Source organism: Netta rufina, assembly GCF_964035555.1.
Source record: "Netta rufina genome assembly, chromosome: 30".
NCBI classification, from domain to species: Eukaryota; Metazoa; Chordata; class Aves; order Anseriformes; family Anatidae; genus Netta; species Netta rufina.
In genome coordinates, this window is record NC_140154.1 from 1,941,564 (window position 1) to 1,964,348 (window position 22,785).

General features: G+C 70.0%; 5 protein-coding genes across 5 annotated transcripts; 3 read left to right on the top strand and 2 right to left on the bottom strand.

Moving 5' to 3' along the window:
• The first annotated feature begins 1,344 nt into the window (after window positions 1-1,344).
• Window positions 1,345-3,455, top strand: BLOC1S1 (biogenesis of lysosomal organelles complex 1 subunit 1). The gene is given in 5 exon segments (XM_084303761.1): window positions 1,345-1,478; window positions 1,737-1,809; window positions 3,007-3,073; window positions 3,075-3,140; window positions 3,234-3,455. Coding segments are annotated over 5 exon segments (378 nt in total). The 5' UTR covers window positions 1,345-1,417; the 3' UTR covers window positions 3,345-3,455.
• A 1,035-nt stretch (window positions 3,456-4,490) lies between these two features.
• On the top strand, window positions 4,491-6,720 carry RDH5 (retinol dehydrogenase 5; the record flags this gene model as incomplete). Its single annotated transcript, XM_084303743.1, is given in 7 exon segments — window positions 4,491-4,499; window positions 4,501-4,749; window positions 4,751-4,805; window positions 5,832-5,857; window positions 5,859-6,091; window positions 6,182-6,345; window positions 6,497-6,720. Coding segments are annotated over 7 exon segments (960 nt in total).
• Window positions 6,721-6,969: 249 nt separating this feature from the next.
• Window positions 6,970-10,098, bottom strand: CD63 (CD63 molecule). Its single transcript, XM_084303748.1, has 8 exons — window positions 10,032-10,098; window positions 9,728-9,801; window positions 8,101-8,289; window positions 7,937-8,011; window positions 7,739-7,834; window positions 7,494-7,637; window positions 7,327-7,410; window positions 6,970-7,224 (listed from the first exon to the last, which is right to left on the bottom strand). Exons 2-8 carry the CDS (start codon window positions 9,791-9,793, stop codon window positions 7,159-7,161), a joined length of 720 nt encoding a protein of 239 aa, XP_084159874.1. The 5' UTR covers window positions 9,794-9,801; window positions 10,032-10,098; the 3' UTR covers window positions 6,970-7,158.
• A 587-nt stretch (window positions 10,099-10,685) lies between these two features.
• Window positions 10,686-12,887, bottom strand: INPP1 (inositol polyphosphate-1-phosphatase; the record flags this gene model as incomplete). Its single annotated transcript, XM_084303735.1, is given in 8 exon segments — window positions 10,686-10,763; window positions 10,765-10,833; window positions 10,835-11,183; window positions 11,296-11,470; window positions 11,553-11,753; window positions 11,845-11,905; window positions 11,981-12,186; window positions 12,841-12,887. Coding segments are annotated over 7 exon segments (1,137 nt in total). The 5' UTR covers window positions 12,185-12,186; window positions 12,841-12,887.
• Window positions 12,888-14,304: 1,417 nt separating this feature from the next.
• Window positions 14,305-20,241, top strand: GDF11 (growth differentiation factor 11; the record flags this gene model as incomplete). The annotated part of the gene is made up of 3 exons (XM_084303742.1): window positions 14,305-14,656; window positions 18,735-19,108; window positions 19,861-20,241. 3 exons carry the CDS (start codon window positions 14,305-14,307, stop codon window positions 20,239-20,241), a joined length of 1,107 nt encoding a protein of 368 aa, XP_084159868.1.
• Between the last annotated feature and the right edge of the window lie 2,544 nt (window positions 20,242-22,785).

Sequence of the window (22,785 nt, forward strand, 5' to 3'; positions counted from 1 at the left end):
CACCAGCGCCCCCCCGGCCCCCTGCCCACCCCTGGTTTCTGCCAGCCCTGGCCACCACTGCAGAAGGAAGAGGAGGAGGAGGAGGAGGAAGAGACCCCCCAGGGGCCCTTTTCTGCCCCCCCTGCACCCAGCCAGGCTCCCTCAGCCCCCCCCCAGGCTCTCAGCCAGGCCCCTATAGCACCCCCAGCCCCTACAGGTCCCTGTAGCCCCCCCCCCCTCAGCCAGACCCCTATGGCCACTACGGGCTCCCCAGGCCTCCAATTGGGACCCCACAGCCCCCCTGTGAGTCCCCACAGCCCCACCCCAACCCCTATAGCTTCCTTGGGCCCCTATAGCACCCCCTTGGGCCCCTAAAGAGCCCAGTCAGACCCCTAGAGTGCTCCTTGGGCCCTATAGCCCTCCCTACAGTGCCCAGACGGACCCCTGTAGTGCTCCTTGTGCCTCTATAGCACCCCCTTGGCCTCTATAGAGCCCAATCAGGCCCCTATAGCGCCCTCTAGGGTGCTATGCCCCCTCCACACCCCTATAGCGCTCCTTGGGATCCTAGAGCACCCCTTAGGCCCGTATAGTGCCCCCATTAGATCCCTATAGTGCTCCTTGGGCCCCTATAGAACCTCCCCCCCGGTCCCTATAGCACTCCTTGGGTCCCTATAACACCCCATCAGCTCTCTATAGCACCCTATAGCGCCCCCCCCCGGCCCCTATAGTGCTCCTTGGCCCCTATAGGGCCCCTTCAGCCCCCTATAGTGCACCTTGGGCCCCTATAGCAGCCCATCAGCTCCCTATAGCGCTCCTTGGCCTTGATAGTGTCCAATCAGGCCCTATAGCGCCCTCTACGGTGCTATGCCCCCTGCACACCCCTATAGCGCTCCCTGGGCCCCTATAGCACCCACCTGGGCCCCTACAACGCCCAGTAAGACCCCTATAGCGCCCCTTGTCCCCTATAGCGCCCCCCCCGGCCCCTATAGCCTCCATCTGGGCCCCTACAGCGCCCCACCAGCTCCCTATAGTGCTCCTTGGGTCCCTCTAGCACCCCACCAGCTCCCTGTAGCACCCCCTGGGCCCCTATAGCGCCCCTCCCGGCCCCTACAGCACTCCTTGTGCCCCTATAGCACCCACCTGGGCGCCTACAGCGCCCAGTAAGACCCCTATAGTTCCCTATCAGCCCCCTATAGTGCCCCTTGGCCCCTACAGCGCCCCCCCCCTCCGGCCCCTATAGTGCTCCTTGTGTCCCTATAGGACCCCCCAGCCCCCTATAGCCCCCTATAGCCCCCCCCACCCCCCTATAGCGCACCCCCCCAGGCCCCCGCCCCCCTCCCCTCAACTCCTCCCCGCTCCCGTCATGCCCCGCGGCGGGACGGGACGGGGCGGGGCGGCGGTGACGTCATGACGCAGGGCGACGCACGGGGGGGCCGCCATGCTGTCCCGGCTGCTGCGGGAGCACCAGGCGCGGCAGGGCGAGCGGCGCGAGCTGCAGGGTGAGCGTTACCATGGCAACCGCCCCGCCCCCCCCCCCCCCCCCCCCCCCGCGCCGCGCGCCCATTGGTCGGCCGCGCCGCCAGCCGCGCCGCCCCATTGGCCCGCGGCGCTGCCAATCGCGGAAGGGAGGAGGGGGGGGTCCGCGGCGGTGCCCTGGGGTGGAGGGGAGGGAAGCGGGGCGTGACGTCACGGCCGCGCGGGCGTGACGTCAGGCGGCGTGGCGCTGACGTCACGGCGCTGACGTCGCTTTCCCGCAGAGCGGCGCCGCAGGGAGGCGATCGCCGCCGCCACGCGCCTGACGGAGGCCCTGGTGGATCACCTGAACGTGGGGTGAGCAAGGGGACACCCCCGGGACCCCCCACCCCCAACCCGGGAACAGCCCCCCCATCACCCCCCCCATTACCCTCCCATCATGACGTCACCCCCCCATTAACCTCCATCACCCCCCCCTTTAACCCTCATCAACCCCCCTCACCCCCCATTAACCCCCCCCTTGACCCCCATTACCCCATATCACCCCATTAACCCCTCTCCCTCTTTGACCCCCATATCCCCCATCACCCCCCGTTGACCCCAATATCCCCCCTGTTGACCCCATATCACCCCTCACCCCCTCATTAACCCCGCCACTCCCCAATTGACCCCTATTACCCCCTTATCCCCCCTCACCCCCAATTAACCCCCCTGTTGACCCCATATCACCCCTCACCCCCCCGTTAACCTCCCTATTACCTACCCCCATATCACCCATCACCCCCCATTGACGCCCATTAACTCCCATCACCCTCTGTTGACCCCCATATCACCCCTCACCCCCATTAACCCCCCCATTACCCCCACATCCCCTGTCACCCCTTGTTGAGCCCCATTACCCCCGTATCCCCCATTATCTGCATATCTCATCACCCCCCATTAACCCCCCTCACCCCCTGTTGACCTCCATATCCCCCCTCACCCCACATTAATCCCCCCATTGACCCCATTACCCCCATATCCCCTTCTCACCTCCCATTAACCCCCCCATTACCCCCATATCCCCTATCACCCCCCATTGACCCCATTACCCCCATATCCTCCCTTTACCCCCCATTAACCCCCCCTTACCCCCATATCCCCCATCACCCCGTTGACCCCCATATCCCCCCTCACTCCCCATTAACCCCCCCCATTGACCTCCATATCCCCCATTACCCCCCGTTAACCCCCCCATTACCCCCATATCCCCTATCACGCCCCGTTGACCCCCATGAACCCCCCAATTGACTCCCATTACCCCCCATCACCCCCATTAACCCCCCCCATTGACCCCATTCCCCCCATATCCCCCTCACCCCCCATTAACCCCCCCATTACCCCCATATCCCATTAACCCCCCGTTGACCCCCATTAACCCCCCCATTAACCCCCCATTCCCCCCATATCCCCCATCACCCCCCCATATCCCCCATTAACACCCCCATCACCCCCCGTTGACCCCTATTAATTAACCCCGACCCCAAATCCCCCCCCCCCCCGCCCCCCCCGCAGGGTGGCCCAGGCCTACGTCAACCAGCGCAAGCTGGACCAGGAGGTGAAGACGCTGCAGGCGCAGGCCGGCGCAGTTCGCCAAGCAGACGGGGCAGTGGATCACCATGGTGGAGAACTTCAACCAGGCCCTCAAGGTGGGTGCGGGACCCCCCCGGGGACCCCCCCCAACCCCCCTCCAGCATCACCTTGACCCCCCCCTTGTTTTTAAATCCCCCCCCCATCGACAGGAGATCGGGGACGTGGAGAACTGGGCGCGCAGCATCGAGCTGGACATGCGCACCATCGCCACGGCGCTGGAGTACGTCTACAAGGGGCAGCTGCAGCCCGCCTGCTCCTGAGCAACCCCCCCACACACACATTTTAACCCCCCCCCACACACCGAATAAAGCCGTGGCGAGGGGCGGCGCGGCCCCGGCTGCCCCCCCCTAAGCCCCCTCATCCTCTTTAAGGCTAAACCCAGCTCTGAGGCCCCTTTTTCTCCGGACAAAAGGCGCCTTCGGGGCGCTAATCCTTGAGGGATGGGGACGGGGGGGGGGTGGCAGCGGGTCCTGTGTCCCCCCCACAACCCCTCCAGGCCCCTATGGGGCCCCCAGGCACCGGCTTTGGCCCCAAGCCCCAGGGGAGGAGCGGCTGCAGCCGCCCCCCCCCGGCTCAGACCAGCGCCGTCGCTGCTGCTGCCGCTGTGCCTGGAGCCCTCTGCCCCCAAAGGTAAGTGCCCCCCCCCGTGTCCCCCCCCTCCCCATGGGGCAGCTCAGCCCCTGTTTGCCCCCCCCTCAAGTGCTGGGGACCCAGGGTGTATGCTGGCTGCTCCCCCTGACCCCATAGGGCACTTTAGGGGGGGTCCTGCCTTTGGGGGGCACCCTGGATCCCCCTGTCCCAACCCCATAGAGAGTTTTTTTTTTTTTTGGGGGGGGCAGTGTGGCACCACAAAGCCCACATAAATAGGGCTGGGGGGGGGGCACAGCCCCATAGGGCTTCTATATGGGGGGGGTACAAGACACAGACAGGGCATGAGGGGCCCCTCTTTGTGGGTTGGGAGCGGGGGGGGGGGCGCGGGGGGTGTCCCTGTGCTGGGCCGGGGCTGAGTTGGGGGGTGGGGGGGAGAAGCTGGGACACCCCCCCCCCCCAGATCACGGCCAAGTGCTGACCCCCTGCACCCAGCTAATCCCTGTCATGCTACAACCTCGGGGGGGGGGTCACTTAGAGCATTGGGGGGGGGGCAGCGGGGCAGGGACCCTCCTCGCATACCCCAGGGCACTGGGACGTGGGGGCGGGCACCGAGCCCAAACCCCCAGCACCCCCCTTTAGCAATTTGGGGGGGGGGGGCTCTGACCCCATGCCACGGGGCAGGGCCCCCCGGGGAGCGGTTTGATGGGGGTGGGGGCACAGCTTTGGGAGCCTGTGCCCGGCCTCGGGGTGCAGGGATTGAATTTGGGGGGTTGGGGGGGGTTCCCCACAGGCCCCCCCCCCCGTCCCTCCCCACCATGTGGCCGGTACCTCTTGCTGGCGGCGCTGGCCTGGGCGCTGGGCTGGCTGGTGCGGGACCGGCGGCGGCTGCCGTGCGTGCAGGACAAGCACGTCTTCATCACCGGCTGCGACAGCGGTTTCGGCAACCTGCTGGCCCGGCGGCTGGCCCGGAGGGGCTACCGGGTGCTGGCAGCTTGCCTGACCCCAAAAGGGGCCGAGGGGTTGCAGCGGGGTTGCGCCGGGCACCTCCGCACCACCCTGCTGGACGTCACCCGCTTCCGACAGCATCCGGCGCGCCGCAGAGTGGGTGCAGGAGGAGGTGGGCGAGAAAGGTGAGGATGGGGGGGTTTGGGGGGTAACATGGGGGGTGTTATGGGGTGTAGAGAGCTGCCGAGGTGTTATAGGGGAGGATAAGGGGGTCCTGGTGGGGTGTTATGGGGTGGGGAGAGGTGGTAAGGTGTTAAAAAAGGAGGATGGGGGGGGGCTTGGGGAGTGTTATAGGTAAAGGAGAGCTGGTAAGGTGTTATAGGGGAGGATGGGGGGGTGTTGTGGGGTGGGGAGAGCTGCTGAGGTGTTATAGGGGAGGATAATGGGGTCCTAGTGGGGTGTAATGGGGCAGGGAGAGCTGGTAAGGTGTTATAGGGGGGGATGGGAGGGCCTGAGGGGGTGCAATAGGTAAAGGAGAGCTGCCAAGGTGTTATAGGGGGGGATTGGAGGTCCTGGGGGGGGCGGGTTATGGGGCAGGGAGAGTTGATAAGGTGTTATAGGGGAGGATAGGTGGGTCTGGCGGGTGTTATAGGGCAGGCTGGGGGAGTCCTGGGGGGTTGTTATGGGGTAGGGAGAGCTGGTAAGGTGTTATAGGGGAGGATAAGGGGATTCCGGGGGGGGTTATGGGGAAGGGAGGGCTGATAAGATGTTATAGGGCAGGCTGGGGGAGAGTGTTATAGGGTGGGGAGAGCTGCCGGGTGTTATAGGGCAGTATAAGGGGGTCCTGGTGGGGTGTTATGGGGAAGAGAAAGCCAGTGAGGTGTTATAGGGTAGGCCTGGGGGTCCTGGAGGGGTGTTATAGGGCAGGCTGGGGGGGCTGGAGAGGTGCTATGGGGCAGGACAGGGTTGCAGCAGGGGATCTGACATGGGGCATTTACAGGCAGCGGGGCAGAACCCCGGCTGCCCTCCCCTAGGGTGCCCTAAAGAAGGACGGGGGGGGCTCTGGGGAGGGGACGGGGGGGGCTGTGAAGCACCGGGGGGGGGGGGAGCACGAGAGCTGCTCCAGGGGCTGGGGTCCTGCAGGGCTGTTACGGGGCGAGGCTGGGGGCCCTGCTACAGCCACCCCTATCCCCCCCCCACACACCCCCCAGGGCTTTTCGGGCTGGTGAACAACGCGGGGGGTGGCCAACCCCATCGGCCCCACGGAGTGGATGCGGATCGAGGATTACCGGCAGGTTTTGGCCGTCAACACTTTTGGGGCCATCGAGGTGACGCTGGCGCTGCTGCCGCTGCTGAAGCGGGCGCGGGGCCGCGTGGTCAACACCTCCAGCGTCCTCGGCCGCCTCTCCGCCAACGGCGGCGGCTACTGCCTCTCCAAATACTGCATCGAGGCCTTCTCCGACAGCCTCAGGTGGGTCCCCAACCCCGTGACCCCCCCCCCAAACAGTCCCAGACCCCAAACCCGTCCCGGTCCCGTAATGGGGACCCGCATCGCCCGCAGGCGCGACATGCGGCACTTCGGGGTGAAGGTGAGCATCGTGGAGCCCGGCTTCTTCAGGACGGCCGTCACCGACCTGGGGGGCATCGAGGCGGCCCTGCGGGGGCTCTGGGAGCGCCTGGCCCCCGAAACGCGGCTCAGCTACGGCGAGGATTTCTTCCACAAGTGTGAGCAGGGGGCGGACAACGGCACGGGTTGGGGGGCACCTCCATGCACCGGGGCGCACCAGAGCGCACGGGACCCCGGGGGGCACACGGGACGTGCCTGGGGCTGACCCTAACCCCTTCCCCATCCCAAATTTCCCCCCCCCCCCCCCAGACCTGAAGGTGCAGCGGCTCATCATGAACGTCATCTGCGACGCCGACCTGGGCAAGGTGACCGCCTGCATGGAGCACGCCCTGGGCGCCCGGCACCCGCGCACCCGCTACAGCGCGGGCTGGGACGCCAAGCTGCTCTGGCTGCCCGCCTCCTACCTGCCCGCCTGCATCGTCGACTTGGCCTTGGCCCTCATCCTGCCCAAGCCGGCGCACAGCCAGCGCTAGGTGACCCCCCCCTCGCCGGTGCCCCCCCACCCCCCGTGCTGCCAATAAAGCTCTCGCGCCGTGGCGCAGCGCCTTTCCGGCCATATCGGGTGTCCCAGTGCCTCCCAGTTCCTTCCTGGCACCCTACTGGTGCTCTACAGCATCCTAATGGTGCCCTACAGCACCCTTACGAGGCGGCTGCTGCTTGGGGGGGGGGCACAACCTGGGGGTTATTGCGCCCCCCCACCACCCAAAATCCAGCCCCACAGCTTTAAGGAAGCTTTTTGTTTTATTTCCCCACCCCCCTGCGCTGCCCCCCCCAGCCCTTGTTGGCACACAGCAAGGGGGAGTCCGGTGGCGGCGACCCCCACCATGGGGAAAGGGGGGGGGGGGGCAGGGGGGGGGTGTTTGGCACGTGGAGCCCCCCCCAAGTGGGGGCCGCGGTGCCCACGCCGGGGGCTACATGACCTCGTAGCCGCTGCGGATGCCCTTCATCAGGCAGCAGGTGAAGATGATGCCCAGGATCTGCGAAGGGAGAGGGCAGGGGGGGGTTGGTCCCGGTGCCCCCCACCCTCCCCACAACTCACACACGCCATGAGGGGGGGGGGATCCCAGCCCCACACCCACCTCGAAGAAGGCAATGCCCAGCGCAACGGCGGCCACGATGAGGATGTTCTTCTTCATCCAGGCTTCCATAGCCGGCAGGCAGCCCTGGGGAGCAGAAAGGGGGGGGGCTCAGGGGCTGGCAGCCCCTTCTGGGGGGGGCTGAGCAGTGCCGGGGGGGGGGTCCTCACCTTTTCGTAGACGGTGGCGGGGCTGGGGTGCACGTTGCAGGTGGTGGTGTTGATGCGGCAGCAGGAGTGGGGCACGGTGTCGTTGGCCCTGAACTGCTCGATGGTGCCCCAGTCCGTGTAGTTGCTGGCTCCGCAGCAGTGGAACTGGGCAGGGGGGGGACAGAAAATAAGATGGGGGGGGGCATAAAATAAACTGGGGGGGGGCAAGAGCAGGGTCCCCCAGCCCGCGGGGAAGAGCTGCTCACGTCCTCCTGGAGCTTGTCCACCGCCTCGGTCAGCGGCTGGTCCTCGCCGTACTTGCGCATGGTGTCCCACAGCCCCTCCTCCAGCTTCGAGCGGACCTGGGGGGGGGGGACACACACAGCCATGGGTGGGGGGGGGGTCAGGACCCAGCTGGGGAGAGGGGGGGGCACCTAACAGCAGCTCCACGCCCCCCTCCCCACCTTATCCTTGAAGACGTAGCCAGCGATGGCCGCGGCGATCTCCACCAGGAAGATGATGCTGAGCAGGACGGCGAACTGCGGGGGGGCAAAATCAACATGAGGGGGGGTCAAGACCACCCTTGACCCCCCCCTACACCCTCCAACCCCCTAGCCCCCCCCCTCACCGTGGTGACCATGCAGTAGCTCTCCTTCCAGGCGCCGCAGCAGCCGAAGAAGGAGACGAAGAAGATGATGATGCCGACCACCAGGATGGCCACGGGGCTGCTGGCGGCGGGGGCGCTGCCCACCACCAGCGCCTTATTGAGGGCCACCTGCGCGTAGATGCCGATGGCCACCAGCGCCACCCCGCATACCTGGGGGGGGGGACACACACACATAGCTGGGGGGGGGGGCACAGATCCCTGCCACCCCCCCTACAGAGCCCCCAAGGGGGTCCGGTGCCGCCGAGCATCGCCCCGGGGTTGGAGGCTGCCCGCGGTGGGGACCCCATCGCTGGGTGTGTGTGTGGGCGGGGGGGGGGGGTTCAGTGGTAAGGGGGGGAGGGCTCAGTGGTAAGGGGGGGGCCACCACAGCCCGGGGGGGGGCGCGTTGGCGGCTATCGGAAGCTCTGCTTCCGGCCACGGTGGAGGCCTTGGAGGGGTGGAGGGGGGGGGCCCTGACGCCAGCTCCGCAGCCGGGGAGGGGGGGGGGGGGGGGGACGCGGCCGGATCTGGGGGTGGCCACGGGGACGGTTCCTGTGGCCCCCCCCCCCCCCAAAACCCAGGCAGAGCCAAGCGAGTGCCCCCCCCTCTCTGGAGCAGAGTGCAGCAGGATCGGCTCCATCCCCGTCCCGTCCCCCCCCCCAGCTGGGCCCCCCCCGGCCACAGCTTCCCCGCCGAGGGGGGGGGGTCGGGCTCAGGCCCCCCCCCCCCCGCAGCCGCCGGCGCTGTTTGCTCGCTGGGTGTGGGTAAACAGAGCCGGCCCCGCCGCCCGCTGCACAAACACTTGGAGCTGCGGGGTCCGGGGGGGGGCTGGCGCCTGTGTCCCCCCCCCCAAAAACAAAAAAACCTCTCCACCGCTGGCAAACGGCCGAGCCCCCCCCCCCCCCCCCCCCGGCCCCGCGGGGTGACTCAGCCCAGCGCGATCCGGGTGGGACCGGGACGAGTCAGCCCCGGCCGCGGGGGGGGGGGACACGGGCCGGGCCGGGACAGGACGGGAGGTGCCCCCCCCCCCCCGCCCCCGCCGGCCGTTGGCCTCCTCGTGCCTCTTTCCTCACCCCGACTTCCCCAAACCCGCGCTCTGCCCCCCCCCTTTTTCCCCCCCACAACCCCAAACCCCGCGTGGGGACCCCAGCCCGGAGGCAGCACCCGGTGGGGGGGGGACTTTCCCTGCACCCCCCATCCCCCCCCCCACCCTCTCAGCCCCGTTGTGTCCGGGGGGGGGGGGGGTGACCCCGTCCCGATCCCGGTTTTTGGGCGGCCCCCACCAGGGCGCGCCTGCCCGGCCCTGCCCCGTTACCCCTGGAGCCTACTGACGACGGAACGGCCACGGTGCTGCCCGGACCCCCCCCCCCGCACCCCCCCCCGCCACCCCCTCCCGGTGCCCGTGACCCCAAGGGGGGGCTCTCGGGGATGGGACGGGGGGAGCGCAGCGAGGGGGCGGCGGCTGCTGCCCGCCGGGGTCCCGCTCGGTGCCCCCTCGGGGGGCTCGGTGGGGAAAATCCCCCCCCCCCACCACCACCGTGCCCGGTACCCCCCACACCCCTCACACCCCCCCGGCTCCCTGCCCGGGCCCCCCCGGCCCCGCACTCACCCAGAAGATGAAGTTGAAGATGAAAACCAGAAACTTGACGCACTTCATGCCGCCCTCCAGCGCCATGGCGAGTCCTGCGGGAACCGGCACCTCGCAACCGGCCCCGCTCCCGGTGCCCCAACCCCAACCCCACCGACCCGGGACCCTCCCCGGGACCCTCCCCGGAACCCCAAAGACCCCTCCCGGGACCCCGGGACCGTTTCACCCGCTCCCCTCCCGGTGCCGCCGCCCCCCCTCCCGGTGCCGGTGCCGCTCCCGGTGCCGGTCCCGGTGCCGCCGCCGCTCCCCCGCCCCGGGCGCTCACCGGCGCCGCTGCCGTCGGTGCGCCCTCGATCATGTGATGGGGCTGGCGCCAGTCAACAGGAAACCCCGGTCCCGCCCCGGTCCCCGCCCGGTCCCGCCCCGGTCCCCCCCGGCCCCGCCTCCCCACCCCCCCCCCACCCCCGCGCCCCCCGGCCCCGAGCGGCGCCGCCGGGACAGGACAGACACGGGGTGGGGGGGGGTCACGGGACGGGACACGGAGCTTTTAATGAGCACACGGGGACAAGGACACCGGGGGGGGACCCCCGAGCTCGCCCCCTGTCCCGCAGCCCCCGGGGTCCCCGCTGTCCCCGGTCCCGGGCACCCCGTGGCACCGGGTCCCCGCTGTCCCCTGCCTTGGTTCCCAAAACCCCAAACCCTGCTCCCTGGGGTCCCAAGCACCCCGGTGTCACCACCCCAAACCCTTTGGTCCTCGCTGCCCCATGCCCTGGGGTCCCGGCCACCCTAAACCCTGCTGCCCCCCCTAGGACCCCGCTGTCCCCACGTCCTGCACCCTGGGGTCCCGGCCACCCCGGTGGCACCGCTCTGCGTTCCTTGGTCCCCGCTGTCCCCTGCCTTGCACCCCAGGGTCCCTGGCCACCCCAGGTCCCCGCCACCCCCTGCCCTGCACCCTGTCCCCCCCCCCACACCCATGGGCTCACAGCCCAGGCACGGCCACCAGCGCATCCAGCACGGCCTCCAGGTGCTGGGGGTGCACGTAGGCCACCAGCCCCCCCCCGGTTCGCCCAGCGCTCGGCCCCCACCACCCCCTCCGCAGGGCGGTTGTAGAGCAGCTCGGGGGGGGGGACCGGTGTCACCGACCCGCCGTGCCCGCAGGGCCTCCGCCAGGGCCACCGTGCCCCCCCCCAGGGCCCGCAGGATGGCGTGGGGGGCGCAGGCGTCCCAGGCGAAGGTGCTGCCCTCGGAGAGGACGTAGGCGTCCGCCAGCCCCAGGATGACGCACAGCATCTTGTAGCCAGCGCCGGCGGCGAAGCGGAGGCGGCCACCGCAGAGGGGGTCCAGGGCCGCCCGCACCCCCGGCCCCTCGGCCCGGCTCAGCACCACGCGGGGCGGGGGGCGCGGAGGCGGCGGGGGGCTCAGCGAGCACAGCCGGGTGTCCTGGTACGCGACGCCCCAGTGGTACCGGCCCTGCCACCTGTGGGGACGGGGACACGGGGTGAGCCCCAACGCCGCGTCTCGCAGCGTGGGTCCGTCTGCAGCAGGGGTAGGGGTGGGGGTCCGCGGTGCCCCCCCCGGTGGGCCGGTACCTGTGGGTGAGGGGGTCGCGGCGGAAGAAGGGCTCGTTGATGACGCCCAGCACGGGGCAGCCAGAGCAGCGGTCGTAGGCCCCGATGAGCACCAGCGCCGAGCACAGCCCCGCGGGGGAGATGCCGTCGATGGGGACCACGTCCTCGCGCCCTCCGATGTACTCGTTGGTGGAGTCTGAGGGTGCAACCACAGCCGTCAGTGCTCAGCCACGGATCGGGGTGGGGGTCCCCAGCCCACCCCCGTGCCCCTCTCTCACCGATGGGGTCTATCCAGATGGCCAGGTCCCCGGGTGGGATGCTCAGGGCCACCCCGTCCAGCGCCGCGTCCCCCAGCACCACGTCCCGGTGCGCGGCGGCTGCCAGCAGCTCGGCTGCCGCCTGCTCGGGGGCCAGCACGGAGCCCAGCAGCGCCGCGGTCTCGCCGACCGTGCCGCACACCCGCACCGCCACCGTCTCCCCTGCCGGCACCGCGGCGTCACCAAGGGCTGACCCTCAAGGGTGGTGGCGGTGGCGGTGGGGAGCTCTCGTGCCCGCTGCCCCCCGACTCACCCTGGGCGTTGGTGAACTCGTTGGACTCCTCGCCGCCGATGTGGCCCTGCAGCTCGGGGAACTGCGGGCAGATCGGGGTCAGCACGACCCTATTTGGTGCGGGGAACCCCCCTCGTCCCCCCAGCGCAACCCCTACCTCCGTGCCCAGGTCGTGCTTGATGACCTCCTGGATGAGGACGTCCGCCAGCGTCTTGAAGTCCTGCAGGAACCGCCGGTTCTTGTCGGCGCCCGTCTTTTCGGCCACCAGGAGCTGGAAGAGGGGCTCCTCGTGCCGGCACAGCCGGGCGATGTCGGCCGCCTTCTCCGAGGCGCTCACCAGGGCCTTCAGCAGCCCCGCCATGCCTGGGGACGTGGAGCTCAGCGGGTGCCCACCACGGTCCCGCTCCGTCCCCCGCGTGCCCCCGTGGCACGGCCCCACGCATCCCCAGCCCCTAATTGCAGGGTGCCCAGGGCCGCATCCTGCCTGGCCCGGCAGCGTGTCCCCAGGGTGGGGACCGGGCTAAAATTAACGTGAGTGGCAGCCAGAGGCGCCCGCGGCACAGAGGTGGGGACGTGGCCGGGGACAGGCATGGGGATGGGGACGTGGACGAGGACGGGGATGGGGACAGGGACAGGGACAGGGAAGGGGACAAGGATGTGAATAGGGATGAGGACAGGGATGGGGACATGAATGGGGACAGAGACGGGCACAGGAACAGGGACGGGGACAAGGATAGGAACAGGGACAGGGATGGGGATGGGGACGGGGACGGGGTCATGGACGTGGGGCTCTGCCCCCCCCAGCCAGGTCCCAGCTGCACCCGGGGTGAACGGGACCGCACCCGGACCCCCCCGGTTCTCCCCCCCGCGGGAAGGGGCCACGCAGCGACACCCCCGGAACCGGGGAGGGGGGGGAGGCACTGTCCCGGGACCCCCCCGCGTGGGACCCTCCCCCGTTCCGAAGCCTTTCCCCGGTGCCCCCGCGGGGATCCCCCGCGCGCCTCCCGCTGCCGTTACCGGGCCCGGTGCCGCTCTCCGCTCCTCCGGGGGGGCCCCGCTCGGCGGCGCCGTTGGGGGGGGGCGGGGCCACCGGGACACGTCACGGAGCCGCCTTAACCCCCGCGGTTCCGCGCGGGACGCGGTGCCGCGGGGGGGGGTCCCGCCGGGGGCTTCCCAGCGCCGCCGCCGCCGCCTCCGCTTCCCGCTCGCTTCCCCCCCGCGCCGCCCACCGGATGATGACGTCACGCCGGGCGGTGATGTCATCGCCGCGGGGAAACCCCGGGGACGGCGCCCGGCGGGGCGCTACCGGCGGCGCAGCCTCTCCGGGACCAGCCCCCCCGGGCCCGACCCCGCCGGGGACGGAGGCTCCGAACCCCCGGGGGTGCGGCGGGGCCGTTTCCCCCCCCGGGCCGCGCGGTGGCGCCCTCCGCCCGGCGCTGAGCCGCGCTCCGGTTTTACCGGCGCCGGTGTGAACGCGGCCGCTCCGGAGCGGCTCCGCCGCGCCCCCTGGCGGGATGCGTCTGCGCCGCGCCGCCGCCGCGCAACCGGGACCGCGGGGCCGCGACCGGGACCGCGACCGGGGCCGCTCGCCCCGCACCGGGAGCGCCGCCGCCAACCACCGGGAGCGGGACCCGGGGCGGGTCGGGGCCGGGGCAGCCCGGGAGGGGACTTTGGGGGGGGCTCGGGGAGGGGGCGCCGGGCGCGGCCGCGCCTCCCCCTTGCCCTCTCCATGGTTCTGATGGGGCCGGCACCGGGAGGGAGCGGCCGGGCCCCGCCCGCCCCGAGGGGTCCCGCCGGGAGCCGCCGCGCTGCCCGGGACCGGGCGGGGTGAGCCGTGCCGGGAGCCGCTGCCCGGGGCCGCCCGGGGCCGGTGTCCCGGTGTCCCGGTATGCGCCCCCCACTCCCGTTCCTCCCCCTCTTCCCCGGTGCGGGACCGGGCGGGGAGGGGGCGGGGAGGGGGGCGGGGGCGCGGCCCCGGGGCCGGTTGCGGTGGGGGGGGGGGGATGAGCACGATAAGGACCGGGAGGGGACCGGGGCCGGGGCGGGGGCGGCTGAGGACACGGCGCGGGAGGGGCCGGGGGCGCGGGGCGCGCCCGGGGGGTCCCAACTCCCGGCAAGTGCGGCGGGGCCGGGCCGGGCGGGGCCGGGCGGGGGCCGGGCCGGGCCGGGCGGCGTGCGGGGCGCGGCGGGCCGTGCCCGGTGCGCGGGGGCCGGCGGCTCGCTGGTGACAAGCCCCTGCCAGAACCTCTTTTGTGCGCCCGCAGCCAATCAAGGCCGCTGACGACACACTTCACTTGGGATATAAAACCCCGGGGCCGCCGCCGCCGCTTTTTCTCCCCCCCCCCCCGCGGCCCCTCGCCGCCCCGCTCCGCGCCCCGCCGCCGCCGCCGCCGCCGCCCCGCTCCGCGCCCCGCTCCGCGCCCCGCTCCGCCGGCCCGGGCCCGGCGCGCCGCGGCGGGGGCCGGCGGGGAAGGCCCCGGGATGGCCCCGGTGCTGCTGTGGCTGCTGGCGCTGGTCGCGGGGGGCCCGGCGGACGCGCAGCCCCCCGCCGCCGCCGCCGCCGAGCCCGCCTGCCCCGTGTGCCTGTGGCGGCGGCACAGCAAGGAGCTGCGGCTGGAGAGCATCAAGTCGCAGATCCTGAGCAAGCTGCGGCTGAAGGAAGCGCCCAACATCACCCGCGAGGTGGTGAACCAGCTGCTGCCCAAGGCGCCGCCGCTCCAGCAGATCCTCGACCTCCACGACTTCCAGGGCGACTCGCTGCAGCACGACGAGTACCTGGAGGAGGACGAGTACCACGCCACCACCGAGACCGTCATCAGCATGGCCCAGGAAAGTCAGTGCCGCCTTTGTTCCGGCCGCAAACTTCGCCGCCGGGCCCCCCCCGGCCTCTCCCCCCCTCTCCCCGACCCCCCCCGCTCCCCGCGGCCCCGGCTCCGCGCCTGTAACTTTCCGCGCCGCGCCGGGCACCGGAGCCCCCGGGGCTCCCGCTTCCCTCCCGGGGCTCCCCCGCCACCCCCGAGGCTCCCCCGCCTCCCGTCCCGCTCCCCCCGGGGCTCCCTGCACTCCCCCGGGGCTCCGCGGCTCCCTCCGGGGCTGCCCGGTTCCCCCCGGGATTCCCCGGCCTCCCCCGGTTCCCCCGGGTTTCCCCGCTCCTCCCGGGGCTCCCCGCACCCCCCGTTTCCCCCCGGCATCCCGGGGCCGCCCCGTGCCCAGCCCCGGGCACCGGCCCGCAGCCCCCAACCCGCCGGCCCCGGGACCGGCTCCGGGCAGCTCGGAGGTGGGGGGGGGTCGCGCTGCGCCGCACCTCGCGGGGCCATGGGGCTGGGGGGGCATCACGGGGACACTGGGGACACGGGGACGTTGGGGACATGGGGACGAGACAGCAGAGCCGGCAGCCACTTCAGGGCACTGGAACCAGGGACTGGGACCAGCTGCTGGGCACTGGGGCTCTGCACTGAGCACCAGGTACTGGGTGCTGGGACCAGGCACTGGGTGCTGGGACTGGTGACTGGGTGCTGAGAGCGGGCACTCAGTGCTGGGACCAGGTACTGGGTACTGGGACTTAGCTTTGGGTGCTGGGACCAGTGACTGGGTACTGGGACCAGTGACTGGGTGCTTGGACCGGGCACTGGGTGCTGGGACCGGGCACAGGGTGCTGGCAGCAGGTACCAGAACTGAGCACTGGGACCCAGCGATGGGGACTGGGACACGGGACTGGGACCTGATGCTGGCACTGGGCACCAGCACTTGACACTGGGACTCAGCACCGGTGCAGGGACCGGCCTCGGGGTGCCGGGCCCGTTTGTCCCCTGGCAGAGCAGCCCCAGGCCCCGCTGCTGGGGGACACCACGACACGGTGACGTCCCAGTCCCCAATCCCCACGGGAACACCGGGTGCCAGCAGCGCCCTGCTGCAGCACGTGGCAGCAGGGTGACAGCGGGGTGGTGGCAGGGTGACGGCGGGGTGACAGCAGGGACTGCGCGGGGTCCCCACCGGGCTACGGGGATGGGACAGAGCGTGGGGGCTTCGCTTCGCTGTGACATGGCTCTGTCCATCCGTCTGTCCATCCGTGGGTGCCTGATGTGGGGAGGGGGCGCAGGGCTGGGGCCGTGCTGGTGCGGAGAGGTGCCGGGGGGGCGAGCGTCCCCCTGCTGAGTCCCGGCCCTGCTCCACCTGCTCCAGCCGTGGGCCGAGGCTGCCCGGGACCCCCGGGACCCCCGTGGCGGGGGCCGGGCCGGGCGGGGTGTGAAGGCCGAGCGGAAGGGAGGGAAGTGTGAGGCGCTCCCCTCCGCCAGCCCCCTGACGAATTTCCTTCCCAGGCATTAATAGACTCAGGCGGCTTTGAAATTTTATTACCCATAAAATTGACAACACGCTGGGGTTTTCCTCCCCGCTCCGCGTTAACGCTCACTCCCCCCCCCCCCCCGGCCCCCTCCTCCCCTTAACAGCTCGGGGGCCCCCAAAATAAATACCAGAGCGCGGCCCCTCCTCCCGGCGTGCGGAGGGGTCCCGCGGCCCCGGCCCCAGCCCCGCAGCCGGATGCGCCGCGGGGCCTGGCCTGCCCCGGCCGCTGCCCCGGCCCCTCGCCGCTCCGTTATTATTATGATTTTTCCTCCCTCTTTGCCTCCCCGTGGCAATTGTGTGGGTTTTTATGGTTCCTGAACAGAAGGAGGGAAAAGGCTTTATAGGCAGCAGAGCCATAAAGCTCTCGGGTTCCCCTCGCCCGCCCCGGCCGCCCCCCCCCCCCCCCCCGCCCGGGTTTAATCCAAAGCCACAACCCTCCACAGCCCTCACCCCCCCCATTTTTTTTTTTTTTTTAACTGCAGAAGAAACCCGGGAAGGTTAATTGGGTCCTAAAACCATTTATGGGCTACCCCTGACCCCCGCGACCTCCGGGGTGGAGGCAGCTTAATGAGGGGCGATGGAGGCCGGGGCGCGGGGGGCTACGGCCCGCGGGCGGGGGGCCAGGGGGTGCCCGTGCCAGCGCTGCCACGCCAGCACCGGGGCCGCTCAAGGTCAGGGGGGACCGGGGGCCGTGGGACGGGGCTGGTGGGGATGGAGGCACCGCCGGCACGTGGCCCGCTGCGGGGCGATGGGGTGTCCCCGGGGCGTTGCGGCAGGCGAGGGGTTAAGGGGACATTTTGGGGAGGGGGAGCCCCAAATCCCTCCGGGTGCCTCCGCAATGGGAACAAAGAGCGGGGCGGGGGGCTCGGGGCCGCCCCCCTCCCGGCACATACTCAGCTGTGACCGGTGTCCCGGTAACCTTTATCCCCCGTTGCCACAGCGACGGGCCGAGCATCCTGGCACCGCCGCAGCCCCGTGCCAGGAGCAGCGCGGCGTGGCAGAGCCGCTGCGGCCCCCCCGGCACCCTGAAGCCCCAACACCTGGGAAGCCGGGATGAGCCGGTGAGAGGCTCGGCCGCAGCTCCAGGGTCCTGCACTGGCTCCAGCGTTGGCGTCTCTCACCTGGAGACCCTACAAAAACACCCCCAGTGGAGCTGTCCTTGCCGCGGTCCGGCTGCGGCGAGCCTGGAGCCGACCCCGTGAATCCACCGAGGATCTCGGTGTGGGACCCTGGGGACCGAGAACCCCTCGGGGCGGCCACCGGCACGTGCTGGGACAACGTCCCGCCAGCCACCGGTGGCGAAGCCGCCGGGGCTCGGGGGCACCGCGTGCCCTAGGGAGGGGATGGGGCAGCGCAGGGGGAACGTGCTCGGGGCCGGTCCCGGGGGAGCGCGGGTTTAATAGGGGGCTTGTGCGCAGCAAATTGCTGGGAGGGGTTTGCGCGGCGAGCGCCCGCGGCCCCCCAGCCCCTGTCACTTTGGTTTATGTGAGCCGCGGCGGGGGGGGAGCGCGCGGGCCACATGGCGGATGGATGGCATTCCCGGGGCTGCGGCCGGTGTCGTGACCCCGATGTGTTCGGGGAGGCCTCGCGCGCAGCAAATGGCCCCGCGCTGCAGCTGGGTGCTATTAAACCTGACCGGTGCGTGGCAGGGGGAGGGGGGCTGCTCGGGGAGGGCGGGGGGGGGGGGGAAATTCCCAGCTCAATTTGACACAGATGTTTGGCAAGCGGGGAGGGCGGGCGCGGGGCCGTATCCACCCAGGGTGCTGCCGCGGGGCTGGGGGAGGGCGGCTGGGTGCTGGGGGTGCGGATGCTTGGGGGTTCCCGTCCCCAGGGAGGCCGCTCGCCCTCACCCCCATGCCCAAAAGCATTGCCCAGGGCAGGGGTGGTGGTCCTGCCGTGGTCCCAGGGCGAAGCAGCCTCCCCAGCAGCTCCAGGGCCCTTGCACTGCGCCAGGGTGAGCTTAGCACCACGGGGCCCCTCTTGGCACTTTGCTGCGTGTCGAGCTGCCGCCCGCCGGGACTGCGGGCACACGGCGGGGGATGCTGCGGGTCTGCGGCCGGGGGACGTGCGGGGTCTCTGGTGGAGGCTGCTGCAGGTCTGTGGTCGGGGAGGCTGCGGGTCTCCACCCGGAGGAGGCTGCAGGGCTGCGTCTAGGGGCTGCTGCGGGTCTCCGGCTGTGGATGCTGTGGGTTTCCACCCGGGGGATGCTGCGGGTCCCTGAGCGCGGGCAGCAGGAGGCCAGGGGATGCTGCAGCCCCGGCCGGTGGCTCTGCAGGTGCTCCAGGAGCAGAGCCCCCCGCCCCGCTCAGCCCGGCCCCGCGGCCCCGCAGGGGATCATGAATCCCCGGTGACACAGGGTCAGGGGGCAGCCCCGGGACCTTATTGCGAATCGAGGGGAAATGACCCCCGGGGGCGGCCTCTGACCCGACCTTCAACTCCTAATGACCGAGGAGGAGTTTACACCGGCCTGCGCGCGGGAGGCCTGGGGCAGGGGGGGGCGCCCAGGGGTGCCGGGGGCTCGGTGGGGCGCAGCCGGGGCCGCCCCTGACCCGTCCTTCCTCCCGCAGCCGACCCCGTGGTGCAGATCGAGGGCAACCCCCACTGCTGCTTCTTCAACTTCAGCCCCAAGATCATGTTCACGAAGGTGGTGAAGGCGCAGCTGTGGGTGTACCTGCGGCCGGTGCAGCACACCTCCACCGTCTACCTGCAGATCCTCCGCCTCAAGCCGGTGACGGAGGAGGGCAGCCGCCACATCCGCATCCGCTCGCTCAAGATCGACCTCAACTCCCGCATCGGGCACTGGCAGAGCATTGACTTCAAGCACGTGCTGCAGAACTGGTTCAAGCAGCCGCAGAACAACTGGGGCATCGAGATCAACGCCTTCGACCCCAACGGCAACGACCTGGCCGTCACCTCGCTCGGCCCCGGGGCCGAAGGGCTGGTAGGTGCCCGCCGCGGGGATGGAGCCCTGGTGGGAGTTGGGGGGGACCCGGCCGGCTCCGGGGAGCTGGGGGGCAAAGGAGAGGAATGGGGATGGGTGTGGGTGGGGAGGGCAGCTCCATGGGGCTGGTGACAGCTCTGCGGGGATGAAGACAGCTCCATGGGGATGGTTCTGGTTCCATGGGGGTGGTTCTGGCTCCATGGGGGTGGTTCTAGTTCTGTGGAGCTGGTTCTGGCTCCATAGGGATGGTTCTAGCTCCATGGGGGTGGTTCTGGCTCCATGGGGATGGTTCTAGCTCCATGGGGATGGTTCTGGCTCCATGGGGATGGTTCTGGCTCCATGGGGATGGTTCTGGCGCCATGGGGGTGGTTCTGGCTCCATGGGGATGATTTTAGCTCCATGGGGATAGTTCTGGCTCCATGGGGATGGTTTTAGCCCCATGGGGGTGGCTCTGACCCCATGGGGATGGTTCTGGCTCCATGGGACTGCTCCCAGCTCTGTGGGGACAATGACAGCTCCGTGGAGCTGGTTATGGCTCTGCTGGCTTCATCACAGCTCCATGGAACCAGTCACAGCTCCAAGGGGCTGCTCACAACTCCATGGGGACAGTGACAGCTCCACAGGGCTGGGGACAGCTCTGGGAGCTCCATGGGAGCTGGAGCAGTGGGATCATAGGGCTATGGGACCACGGGGCTATGGGGCTGCAGGGTTATGGGGCCGCGGCCAGGGCTGATGCTCCGCTCTCCCCCCAGCACCCCTTCATGGAGCTGCGGGTGCTGGAGAGCAACAAGCGCTCGCGGAGGAACCTGGGGCTGGACTGCGACGAGCACTCGACCGAGTCGCGCTGCTGCCGCTACCCGCTCACCGTCGACTTCGAGGCCTTCGGCTGGGACTGGATTATCGCCCCCAAGAGATACAAAGCCAACTACTGCTCGGGGCAGTGCGAGTACATGTTCATGCAGAAGTACCCGCACACCCACCTGGTGCAGCAGGCCAACCCCCGGGGCTCGGCGGGGCCCTGCTGCACCCCCACCAAGATGTCCCCCATCAACATGCTCTACTTCAACGACAAGCAGCAGATCATCTACGGCAAGATCCCGGGCATGGTGGTTGACAGATGTGGATGCTCTTAGACCCCCGCTGGTGCTGCCCCCTCCGCCCCGGGCCCCACGTCCAGCCAACAAACTCATCTTTTCTTCCACTTTTTTTTTTTTTTTTGTTGTTGTTGTTATCGATTTTTTTTTTTAAAGATACAAAGAACAAGCGTTGAAATTCCTTTGAATGTTGGGGAAAGAGAGCGAGAATAATAATAATAATAATAATAATAATAATAAAAAAAAAAAATCCGGCGGAGAAACGCTGCACCAAACCTGCGCTTCGACATGCATTGTGCAATAAGCAGACCGACAGAGAAGGGAGGGGGCGGCCCCCCCAGCACCGCCACCGCCCCGGCACCGGCACCGGCACCACGCGGCTCCTCCACTGGACACCTCTGGCCCCAGGGGAGAGCAGAGGGGAGACGGCAGCGGCGCAGAGGATGAGTGGAGCCTGCGGGGATGGGGACGCGGCCGTGCGCCCCGCGGCGAAGGCGACATCCAAGGCTGACAGCGGGGAAAAGGCTCCTGCCCCAGTTCCCCTCTCGGAGCGAGGACTGCAGGATCCAGCCCCGGGACGGCTCGGCCACGTGGGCGCAGGCGGCAGGTCTGGCCCGGGAGGAATCCGTCTCCCTCCTTTAATTTATTTATTTATTACGGACCCTCCTGGCCGGCGCTCTGCCATGGGACGCCCCAGGGTGCTGCCTCCTCCCCGCCTTCACGCCACCATCGCCACGCCGGGCACCACGACAGCAGGGCCAGCGCAGCCCTCGAGGCCCCTGCGTGCCCCCAGCCCTGTGCCACCCGCAGCTGGAGGGGTCCCGGCTGCCCCCCTGCCCTCCTGGAGTGGATCTGGCCCCAGCGGGACGCAGCCGGGGGGACTCAGGGGGACGCGGCTGGGGGGGCGGCCGCGGTGCGGGGTTATCTGGAGGCGGCACCGGCCAGAATTGGACGGAGGCTCTGGCTGGGGAGAAATTCCGCTTATGCGGCACATTCGCCTCCCCCTCTGCCCTCGATGTTTGGATTATTTTCGCATGAGAACAGGATCCTGCTTTCTCAAGAGTTCATCTGCCCCTGCTGCTCCGGCGTCTCCCCTCCGCGGCCGCAGTGATGCAACCGGCCCTGGCGCCAGGCGGCCGCCGGCCCCGCACCCCCCCTCCATCCCCCACGCACCGGGCACCCCCGCGCCCCCCGCCCCCGGACCCATGGGATGGAAGCCGCCGGCTCGGGGGCAGCACGAGGAAGACCCCGGACCTCGTCCCTAGCACTTATCCAAAGGGTGCCGGAGCGCCCTGGCCGGGCGCCGTGCCCCAGCCCTCCCACCCCGATTGCAGCACCATGGGGTGGGGGGCACGGGGAGAGACCCCCCCCAGTCCCCGGCTGGGCCGTCCCCATGCCCCACGCAGCACTTAGGGACAGCTCAGGGGTCGGATGCGCGCCCTGGCCAGAGGACTCGGGATGCTCAGCACTTGTCCCCCGCTCCATGTGCCCCCCAAGCGCTTACAAGGACGAGGCTGCCCCGGAGCCCCCCAAGCACTTAGGGCCCGGAGCGCGCGGGGTTCCCGGGGCTCAGCAGCCACTCTCCAGCCTCAGTGGCACGAGGAAGGTGGTGCAGGGCTGGATACAACCTGTGGGATCCGCCAGCACTGACACCAACCCGGCTGTGGGGCGAGAGGTCGGTGCCGCAGCCCCAATCCCTGCTCTTCAGTGCCTTTGGGGGCTGCCAGCGCCGCCTCCGGAGCCGGCAGGGGGATGAGGGGAAGCAGCGTCCCACAGCACCTGGGGGGCTCGTCCTGGAGAGGTGGCACTCAGGGGGCATTTTGCCAGTCCCCATCGTGGTTGCAGCCAGCGCCCACCATCGTCACCTCGTCCCTCTGCGTACGACACCACTGGATGCGGCCGCTGATTGAGGATGCGCTCGGGTGGAGCTGGGTGCCAGGAAATAGCCAAAATCTGCTTCAGAGTGAACTGGAAAGGGTGCGGGGCCGAGCGTGCTCCAACGCTTGTCCACGGCTGTTGGAAGAGCCTCGAGCCCCGTGCAGCCACGTGCAACGCGCTCGGCACAACGCGGCTGCTCCCCGGGCACCGCTCACGGTGCTGCCCACGAGACGCGGGGCGCAAAAGGTGGTAGCACCGGGGCGGCCAAGCCTGGAGCCACGCGAGGCAGTGGATGGGAACCACGGCCCCAAAACCCGGCCCTGCTCCCACAAAAGCCCCCGCGCCCACCGGGGTGCCGTGGCAGGCAGGTGGCGCCGGAGAAGAACTGGGACCAGTGCCCCGCGCTGACTGGTCCCAGCGCCGGACCGAGGGCAGCAGGCTGGGTGGCGCAGCCCCGGCAGTATGTTATTATTTACACTGTGTATTGTTACTGTGCGTAATGTCCTAGGTTATTTTTGTTCGTTTGTTCGTCGTTTCGTTCTGTTTTTTAATCGGGTGCGGGGGGACGCGGCGGCAACTTCGCGAGGGCGATGGCTCAGGACAGAGGCCACGGGAGGGAGGGGGGACGTGGCGGGTTCGAATCGCATGACCAAAAGGCCATTGGTGGTCGGGGGGGGGGGGATGTTTTTTAATCACATGACCAAA